The sequence below is a fragment of the Sorex araneus genome, chromosome 3, assembly GCF_027595985.1.
Source record: "Sorex araneus isolate mSorAra2 chromosome 3, mSorAra2.pri, whole genome shotgun sequence".
Taxonomy (NCBI): Eukaryota; Metazoa; Chordata; class Mammalia; order Eulipotyphla; family Soricidae; genus Sorex; species Sorex araneus.
The window spans coordinates 223,727,863-223,738,099 of NC_073304.1; the positions used below are offsets into that span (position 1 = coordinate 223,727,863).

General features: G+C 48.1%; 2 protein-coding genes across 2 annotated transcripts in view; both read right to left on the reverse strand.

Annotated features, from left to right (window-relative positions):
- The window catches only part of LOC129403537 (leucine-rich repeat-containing protein 37A2-like), a 41,899-nt gene extending 41,787 nt beyond the window's left edge, over positions 1-112 (reverse strand). Inside the window, exon 1 of the mRNA XM_055132266.1 lies at positions 30-112. Coding sequence (XP_054988241.1) covers positions 30-112 — 83 coding nt within the window. The remainder of the gene's footprint in view (positions 1-29) is intronic.
- A 392-nt stretch (positions 113-504) lies between these two features.
- On the reverse strand, positions 505-8,353 carry LOC101551159 (lysozyme-like protein 6). Its single transcript, XM_055133849.1, has 4 exons — positions 8,278-8,353; positions 2,758-2,979; positions 1,476-1,634; positions 505-605 (listed from the first exon to the last, which is right to left on the reverse strand). The coding sequence occupies exons 2-4, from the start codon at positions 2,945-2,947 to the stop codon at positions 523-525; spliced, it is 432 nt and encodes a 143-aa protein (XP_054989824.1). The 5' UTR covers positions 2,948-2,979; positions 8,278-8,353; the 3' UTR covers positions 505-522.
- Between the last annotated feature and the right edge of the window lie 1,884 nt (positions 8,354-10,237).

Consider the following 10,237-nt stretch of genomic DNA (forward strand, 5'->3'; position numbering starts at 1 on the left):
CCACTGTGACTCTGGCCCCTCCTGCAAACTCTTTGCAGCTTTGGAGATTTATTTCCACTTGCTTCCCGAGGTTCCCCTGAGCCTCTTGGCTGGACTCTGTAAGACTCCTCATTTTCGGGGCCGGAGAGATAGTACAATGGGTAAGGCATTTGCCTTGCACACAGCTAACCCAGGTTCAATCCCGGGCATCCCATACAGTCCCCAGAGCACTGCCAGGACTCGTTTCTGAGTGCAGAGCTACTAGTAACTCCAGAGCACTGCCAGGTGTGACATAAAAAAAAATAATTAATTAAATTATTTAAAAAAGACTCCTCTGCTCTCCCTCATCTAGCTTAAGTTGGTCTCTTACTGCAACCAACCCAGGGTTGCTCCACACTGTATCCAAGAAAGAACCAGAAAATCCCAGGCCCTGTGAGTCAAAGCTCGCTAGGCACTGCCAGTTCCTGCCCACTGCTTCTTCCTCTGTCGCCACATCCTTCCAGTGATGCTGCCGTCTCCCCGAGTCCTAGTTCATCTTCCTCCTCACCAGTTCCTCATCCCTCCTGCTCTGGACAGAATCTTTTTGGCACAGTTGACGGATGCGAGAAGATCAGGCACGAGCAGGTCTGAAAGGGAGAGAGAGAGAGAGAGAGAGAGAGAGAGAGAGAGAGAGAGACCCTCACACACAGCAGTTCTGTGTGTGGACACAGGAGAAGCCCCCCAGGACTGAGACAGACACTCGCTAGTTCCACTCCGGCACCCGGGATCTGAGTGACCCTGCCAGGCCGGCCTCCCTCCCGCACACAGGCCACCCAATGGTTGGGAGCCATTGCTGGTAACTGTGGGCGGGTCAGGCGGGCAGAGTGATGGCACACTGGGCCTATTGATTACCAACTTCCTGAGCAGAGTAAATGGAAGTTCCCCCACTCCCCCAAACTTCAGGGGCATCTGTCAGAAAAGGAAAAAGCCGATACAAGTAGCTGAAAGACCAAGGCAAAGACCCGCCTAAGAGGTAGGGTCTTGTGGGAAGGAGCCCAGGGACATCAGTCACCTCAGACCAGGTGCAGGAGCCACCTTGCACCTAGACTTAAAGTTTGCACTTGGCCTCTGATCTGACCCTGAGTCCAAGAGAGAACTGCCGGGTGGCTGGAGCTGAGCCTTAGGCATTGCTACTTGTTCTCCAAGCCTCCGTTTGCACCTCGGCCAAGTGGGGCTCCGCCAAGCTTCCACTCACAGGAAGCAGGAGGACTCGAGCTCTGCGGGTAACACGCTCGGGTCTGATACATTCCAGGACCGCTGGTGGCTGCAGCTCCTGCCCTATAGCCCTGTCGGCTCCTCGGAGGCTTTGGAGATGTCATGGCAAATACTCTCAATAGACTGGGCACAGGGGATCTTGTCGCCTGTCATCTGCTCTGCCCAGGCTCTCGGCGAGGTGGGAGAGAAGTCCTGTGAGGAGAGCCTGGACCCCCTCACTAGTCCCCCCCCCCCCGTCAGACCTTTGCATTCCACGTGGCAAATGTTTTCTGAGTGGCTGAGGTAATCGTTGCACCAGAGGTGGCTGTTGATCTGGAAGATGCCATAGTCGTAGCTGCCATCTACGTTTTCATTTACCTTTGATACATTGAAGTAGCTTTCCACAAAAGCCAGGCAAATCCCTGCAAATGGAGGCAAGAGAGGCATGAGAGGGGCCTTGCTGAGGGAGAAAGGGAGGTGAAGAGTGGTCTCATCATCACCCCTTTCACCCTCTGTTTCGTCTCCCCACCCGTCAGCCGCGCACTCTGTCCATCTGTCCATTCATGCTTTCTTTTTTTTTTCTTTTTTGGGTCACACCCGGCTGCACAGGGGTGAGTACAGGTTCATGAACTCAGGAATTACTCCTGGCAGTGCTCGGGGGACCATATGGGATGCTGGGAATCGAACCCGGGTTGGCGGCATGCAAGGCAAACGCCCTACCCCCTGTGCTATTGCTCCAACCTCCATGCATGTTTTCTTAATCCAGTAGTCCCCTATTAGAAACCTAAAAAAAAGAAAAAAAAATCACCACCCCCACAAAGCAAGATCAAAGCAGTGCTGTGAGACACAGATCGGGGTGAAAGGAAGAGATTCCCCCATCCCCACCCTGCACCCCAAAAGAGCAAGGCCAAGCCTTGGCATCGGCTGTTGCCTCTGCCTGGAATTCTCTACCTCCAGACAGTGGGGGGACCAAGTACTGTACTTCAGCCCTGCCCATGTCACCTCCTCAGAGAGGTCCTCCTTGACTTCCCCCTTCCTGAACAGTGTCACCTATCATTGTCCAGCTTTCTTCTTCAGCAGAACACATAGCACCATTGATCAGGAAGGACTCATACATTTATGAGTTTATGGTTTATGGCTTTTCTCTTTCCCCCCTAGAATGCAAGCATGGTGCAGGGAGGAGCTCTGTTTTTCTATCTATCCCCAACACCTGCTAAGTGCTCGATGAATAAAGGAGTGAACATTTAGCAAAGCCTTTTGGGAGAGGCTGCTATTTGATTGGTTTTGTTTTGGGGTCACACCCAGAGATACTCAGGGGTTCCTCCTGGATCTTCACCCTGAAATTACTTTTGACAGTGCTCAGGGGACCATATGGGATGTCAGGGATTGAACCCGGGTCAGCCACGTGCAAGGCAAACGCCCCACCCGCTATGATATCAATCCAGTTCCAAGGTTGCTATTGGAACCTGGCTTCAAAAGAAATCTGAGGGAGAAAGAAAGAGGGCTCCAGAGGCCATAGCCAGGAGAAAAGGCAGGGGCACTCACAGTCACTCAGGGAGTAGCCCTCAAACCCGTCCAAGTCCTCCTCCTTCAGCAGCTTGGCCAAGTCACAGCGGCTAATCATGTGGGCGTGATGGGTAGCCTCAAGGCAGCTGACTGTGCAGACGAGGAGTGTCCTCACCACTGTCATCGAGGGAAGGAGCAGCCATGGACAGCCTGTGCTTAAGAGTGCCATTGTCTTCCTGCTGGTCTGAGAACCTGCGGGATCTGGAGAGAGAGAAGCCAGCACACCCAGTAATTCATTCATTCAGTATTTGCTGGAACCTACTTAACAGGGCTGTCCTGATGAGTAAAGGAAAAAGTAGGTAGTGGTTGGGGCCAGAGCGATGGTACCGTGGGGAGGGTGTTTGCCTTGCATGTGGCCAACCTGGGCTCCATCCCTGGCATCCTGAAGAGTCCCCAGAGCCCACCAGAAGTGATTCCTGAGTGTAGACACCTGAACAGCACCAGGCATAGCCCCAAAACAAAAATCAAAGAATAAGCGGTCAATTCTTGGTTTCACAGCACTCATGAGCAGGAACCAGGACTCCCTGGGGGGTAGGAAAGGGTACAAGTCTGGATTTTTCATATCAAAAAGTAAGGAAGGGCTTCAACTATGAAATGGGGGTGGAGGCTCAAGAGGCAAATAGGCATGTTTTGCATGTGGGAGGCCCAGTTTCAACACCTGGTATTGCATGGTCCCAAGCACTGATTTAGGAGTAGTTCCTTAGTACTATCAGGTGTGGCCCCAAAAGCAAAACAAACAAACAAACAAAAGAATTGGAGCATGTCAGATGGGCACCCAGAGGCAGCCTTTGTGTCCTTTTTTTTTTCTTTTTGGGTCACACCTGGCGATGCACAGGGGTTACTCTTGGCTCTGCAGTCAGGAATTACTCCTGGCAGTGCTCAGGGACCATATGGGATGCTGGGAATTGAACCCGGGTCTGCCGCGTGCAAGATATACGCCCTACCCGCTATGCTATTGTTCCAGGCCCTGTGTCTAGCTTCTTTACTTCACAGTATTTTCGGGTTTTTTTTTTGTTTTTTTGTTTTTGGATCACACCTGGCAATGCACAGGGGTTACTCCTGGCTCTGCACTCAGGAATTACTCCTGGCGGTGCTCAGGGGACCATATGGGATGCTGGGATTTGAACCCGGGTCGGCCGCGTGCAAGGCAAACGCCCTACCCGCTATGCTATCACTCCAGCCCCACTTCACAGTATTTTCAAGGTTTATTTATGTTAAATCTACATTGATATTTTATTTCTTTTTATAGTTAAATAGTATTCCATTCTGCCGGTAGATTTCAATTATGAATGAAACTGCTATGAACATTCATGTACTTCTTTATGTAGACAAATAGTATCATTTAAGTGTATACATACATATATATATATATATCAAGAAGTAGAATTACTGGGTCATATGGTTACTGGACTGGAGCAATAGACAGCAGGTATTGCTGCCTATTGCTAAAGACTGCCTTGTATACCGCCGACCTGGGTTTGATTCCTCCGTCCCTTTAGGAGAGCCAGGCAAGCTACCAAGAGTATCCCGCCTGTACGGCAAAGCCTGGCAACCTACCCGTGGCGTATTCGATATGCCAAAAACAGTAACAAGTCTCACAATAGAGACATTACTGGTGCCCGCTTGAACAAATCAATGAACAACGGGACGACAGTACTACAGTGCTATGGTTACATAACATTTACTGGTTTAGAGTCAAAGTGTAAGCCTTACATGTGAGAGACCTGTGTTAAAGCCCCCGTATGCAAAAAACAAAAAAAAATGTATAAAATCATGAGACTTCCAACGTAGCGACATTGTTTACTTTCCTATCAGCAGTGTATAAAGGTTCAGGTTTCTCTATCTCCTTTCCAACTTATTATTACTTGACTTTTTTAAATCTTTTTTTTTTGTTTGGGGGCACTTAGCAATGCTTGGGGGTTACTCCTGGCTCTGCATTCAGAAAATTACTCCTGGTGGTACTTGGGGGACCATATGAGATGGTGGGGATTGAAATCGCGTCAGCCATGTGCAAGGCAAATGCCTGGCTGCTATCACTCTGGCTCCCTTACTTGACTTTTTTGCTCTAAGCTAACCTAGTCAGTGTGAAGTGCTAGTGCTTTGTGGCTATTATTGACTGACTGCTAATGATTTTCATCATCTTTTCATGTTTTCATTGGCCATTTGGATGGGGGAAATGACTACTCCTGTGTGTGTGTGTGTGTGTGTGTGTGTGTGTGTGTCTGTGTCTGTGTCTGTGTCTGTGTCTGTGTCTGTGTCTGTGTTTCTGAGGATAAAAGCCTGGGTTCCTCTAACCACCAGCCTGCAGGACTCAGGCACCTGGAAGTCCTTCTTGTCTCAAGCTATGTTGTTTTGTCTATTTGGGTGTCTTTGTAATGTGAGGAACCCAGGTCGCTTGCAAAGCAAGGCCTTCACCCTGAGCCACATCCCCAGCCCTGTTATTGTGTCTTTAAGGTTCACTTTATGTTCTTTGAGCTTAGTTCTCTCATTTGTTTACTTCTTTTTTCCCTGGCCAGCCTAGCGAGACATCCAGCTACATTAGAATCCCAGACACTTTTTCGTCCATGCCTGTTGCATACAACCCTGCCCGCCCAGCCCCAGTAGACCTTCAGAGACAGCTGAGGAAGTGGGGAGCACCACCTCTGCCCACGCAGCTCCCTCTGGGGGGTTCCTCAAGGTGAGAGCACTTCTGACAGGGTACCCCCGCCTCTCCCTCTGCTGCTTACCTTCCTCCTATCCCTCTCTCACCCCTGGTCCCGGCTAGTCAGGGTCTCTCCTTGAGAATCTTTGTGACAATGCTGTTTGGGGTCGGAGCCTCCACTTCCTCATAAACCATAAGCACTAGTCCAAACATGAGCCATGTTCTGAAGAAAGTGGGAGTGCTGGTGAGCCCCACCTTCTGGAACCCCACTTCTGTGATGTCACCACTCTCCTGGAAATCCTCAGGTCTTTACTGGGCAAATTAGCTCCGTCCCCTGTGTTTATGGAAATAACTTTGCAAAACAACATTGAGCACCATCAGGGGAATAGGTCACATTAGCTCAACCCTGAAAATCCAACGCTATCCATCATTCTATATTCTATTTTGTTGCTTTTCTTTGGGGGCCCCACCCAGCACCGCCAAGGGCTTACTCCCAGCTCTGTGCTTGGGAATCATGCCCAGCAGGACTCAGGGGACCTGTGTGTTGTGTGGGGGTGGAACCTGGGTCAGCTGTGTGCAGGGCAGGCTCCTTTGCCTCTGATCCATCTCTCTGGCCCTTAATTGACCACTATGAAATTTATTTTCTTGTTTTGTTTTATTAGCAGATTTGAACCTTAACCCACAGAATCTATACTGTCTCAAAAACTTCAGGAGTGCTACACAAGTGGATTACAAACAAGGCAACAAATCATACCTTAAGTTCTTCCCAAAGGAGGGTTTTTATAAGTTCTATATTCTAACTAAAATGAAAACTTCCCGAGGGCCGGAGCTATAGTACAGTGGGTAGGGCATTTGCCTTGCACATGGCCGACCCGGGTTTCGATACCCGGCATCCCATAGGGTCCCCCAAGCACCGCCAGGAGTAATTCCTGAGTGCAAAGCCAGGAGTAACCCCTGAGCATCACTGGGTGTGAACCCCTCCAAAAAAATAAAAGTAAAAATAAAAATGAAAATTTCCATTTTGTTGAAATATTGTATGCAATCAAAGTGAAAGTAAAGTGAAATTTATTAGTTACACAGGCGGGGGGGCTAAGGGGGGGGCTAGGGGCGTGGGGGGGTTGGGGGTGTGGGGGGGGCGGGGTGGAGCTATACTGGGATTCTTGGTGGTGGAATATGAGCACTGGTGAAGGGATGGGTATTCGAGCATTGTATAACTGAGATTTAAACCTGAAAACTTTGTAACTTTCCACATGGTGACTCAATAAAAAATTAAAAAAAAAAAAAGAAAATTTCCCCACGTTTTCTCTTTTCTCTCTCTCTCTCTCTCTCTCTCTCTCTCTCTCTCTCTCTCTCTCTCTCTCTCTCTCTCTCTCTCTCTCTCTCTCTCTCTCTCTCTCTCTCTCTCTCTCTCTTTGTGTATGTGTGTGTGTGTGTGTGTGTGTTGTTTGAGGGGTGCCGCACCTGGGATTATGGGATCACGCCTGGTTTTGCTCAGATCAGGAGACCATTCACTATTTTGTTTTGTTTTATTAGCAGACCATTCACTATGTAATGGATCTAGTAGCCACTAGAGGCCAGCAGTGCTTCATGTTCAGGAAGTTGGATTTGCCAGTCACCCACGAGAATTCCCTTGGAGCTAAGGACCCTGGAAGGTGGGTGCTGATGCCTTGGTTTTACACTGTATCAGAATGGGGGTTTGGGTATCATTACCACCCAATCCCATCTTATTGATCCTTCAACACCAAGAGGACCCCCCTATTCTATCATAGCCTTAGTGGGGGACCAGGGGCACAACTGGCCGTGCTAGGAACTTCTGGTTCTGCATGAGGAAGTCACTCAGAGAGGTATGCAGAGATTACACAGAACCAGAGATCAAACTGGGGCCAGTTACATGCTGAGGCAAACTCTTGTACAATCTCTCTGATCCCAACCATAGCCTTTAAATGGGTCCTGGGGGCCAGACAAACAGTGCAGGGGTTAACAGACAGGCTTTGTGTACAGCTGACCCCAGTTTCACTCCAGCTCCACATGGTCCCCCAAGCATCTCTGGGTGCAGCTCTGCAGGCTCCCAAACACTGCAGAGTGGCCTGGGGAGTCCCAGACACTAGAGACCCCAGACAGCGCAAATCCTCAAGTCCATGCATTCAGCATGGGTCAGACTGGCCAAGAATTGCCATGAGGGACCCCAGGCCCACTGAGTGCCTCTCTGGAGACCCATAAATCTAAAGGTACCCTAGAAGCCTAAAAAGTAAATAAAATAATGCAAAGCAGGGGCCGGAGAGGGAGAACTAGGCTATAGGACATCGCGTGGCCGCTCCCAGGAGCTTAGTTTTATAGTCTCTGGATGTTGGCCATTGATGGGATTACACGTCACCAGGGGCAGTTTCTGGGTGTGGCTGCCTAGCTACTGGAAATGGGGGATCTGGGCGGAAGAGGCTCAGTCCTGATCAGAGCAGGCTTGGAGATCTCAGCCCCAGATCCCACACACCTGGGTTCCTCTGCCGGTTCCTTCATGCCTGAGGCTCTTGGAGAACCTGCAAGCTACGGAGAGTTTCCTGCAGGCATGGGAGAGCCTGGCAAACTCCCCTCAGCATATGCATATGCCAAAATCAGTAACAATGATGGGTCTCATTCCCCTGACCCTGAAAGAGCGTCTAATGTGGCACCATTGGGAAGGATGAGTAAAGAGAGCCTGCTAAAATCTCAGGGCTAGGACGAATGGAGACGGTACTGAGACCGCTGGAGAAAATTGACAATCACAGGATGATGATGATGATGATGATGATGATGATGATGATGATGATGATGATGATGATGATGATGGGCCAGAGAGACAGTGTAGCAGGTAAAGCACTTACCTTGCTTGTGGCTGGCCCAGGTTTGCTCCCCAGGATCCCATATGGTCCCTGGAGCCTGTCAGGAATGATCGCTGAGCACCCGTCAAGTGTGGCTGAAAAACGAAACAGAAACAAAGGATGCATTACTAAAAAAAGCTGTTTTTAGAGCAAGGGCCCAAACCATTTTATTTTGGCTGTTAATATTTTTAATTGCATGATTCTAATTCTACAATTTTCACTAGTCATATTTGTATAAACACCAGTTACAATACACAAGATTTTCAATGTGACAACATATCAAACCACCTAGATAGCAAAGTTTCCAGGCCTATATTGAAGCTTTATCTTAAAAATACCTTCAAGAAAATAAACAATAATTCAACCATTTCTCTCAGCTTTATAAAATGATTAGAAATATACATTTTGAGTTAAAAATCAGGAAGATGATAAATCAAATACTGATTCATCAGTTATACTTTAAAATGTAATCTAGGGGGCTGGAGCAATAGCACAGCAGGTAGGACATTTGCCTTGCACGAGGCCGACCCGGGTTTGATTCCCAGCATCCCATGTGGTCCCCTGAGCACCGCCAGGAGTAATTCCTGAGTGCAGAGCCAGGAGTAACCCCTGTGCATTGCCAGGTGTGACCCAAAAAAAGCAAAAAAAAAAAAATGTAATCTATACATGAGTGTAGGTCAAAGTCTGCAAATTATTAATATAAAATTGCAATACTGTAACCAGATAAATGAGTCTGCTCAGCTGGTTAATTCTACTGGGCAATTAAGGAGATAATTTCCTACACCACGGAGATGTGTCATCCAGTTTTTAAAACACATCTTAGAAATTTCCACTTTGCCAACGTGGAGAAGACAGATATGGGAGATGGGTAGCCCCTCCAAGGTAGGCTGAAGAGAAAATAATTATCAAAGACTATTTTTGCCAAACCATATATTTTTTTAATTCTTTTATTAAGTCACCATGTGGAAAGTTACAAAGCGTTCAGGTTAAAGTCTCAGTTATACAATGCTCAAACACCCATCCCTTCACCAGTGACCAAACCATATTTTTAAAGTAAAATAGTTTTATTTAGAGAAATATGAGGATATATATATGATATTTGTGTATATAGATATATGCATATAGAGAGAGACAGAGAGAGAGAAAGAGAGAGAGCTGTGTACCAAAAAGAATCCAGGTATCTCCAGAGGGGAGAGTCCAGGGTGAGGTCTGCCATGAAGGGAAGGATAAATGACATATATCAGACTGAAATTCAGGTGACCTCCAAGTACGGCAGAGGGGTCCTGGGCCCAAACCTGTGCAAAGCAGTTCATGTGGGTCATAAACTTACTCTGAGAAAGGGAAAGAGGAAGGATACCGAGTGTGAAGGTGCCCTCTCTCTGCTGGCCTTGAAGAGTGACTCTGTTGTTGTTTAGAGAGGGTGAGGGGAATGGCCACACTAGGCAGTTGCCCAGTGCTCACTCCTGGTGGTGCTCAGGGGACCATCTGGGGTGCCAGGTTCACCGTGTGCAAGGCAAGCGCCTTACCCTCTGCACCATCTCACCTGCCCAGAGTGATTCTTTTGGGCACTGTTTCCTAGTGTGGGATGAACCTTTCCTTTCCCCATCTTTTTCTTTCAAAGACTGGTGGAAGATTCTCCAAGATTCTCACTTTGTCCATGTTCAGCCCTTTAAACAACGCCAGTAGCAGGACCATGAAATTTTTATTCCTGATTCAAGAACTTTGGCTTAGAGACGGGTATCAGGCAAATGAGAGGGTAGTCTTTTGGGAAAGTGAAAATGAAATGATGTGAGGTAGCTTAAGCCATAAAGAGGGATTTAATGGTTTAGTTGCCAAACTACGGGTGAGTTTGGGGTTCTAAATGATGAGGCTTTCTTTCCCACTCATTACACAGTTGCTCCCCATTCCCTTCCTTCTGGCCCAGCCCCTGGCAACCACCAATCTGCTCTCTCCATGGATTGAC

Bases quoted from the DNA above. Each gene is read 5' to 3' on its own strand.
- LOC101551159 (XM_055133849.1), bottom strand. From the start codon at position 2,947: ATGGCACTCTTAAGCACAGGCTGTCCATGGCTGCTCCTTCCCTCGATG. The intron at 1,635-2,757 runs GTGAGTGCCCCT...CTCCATTTGCAG, and splicing joins GGGCTACTCCCTGAGTGACT to GGATTTGCCTGGCTTTTGTG. The intron at 606-1,475 runs GTCTGACGGGGG...TCTCCCTTTCAG, and splicing joins TTGCCACGTGGAATGCAAAG to ACCTGCTCGTGCCTGATCTT.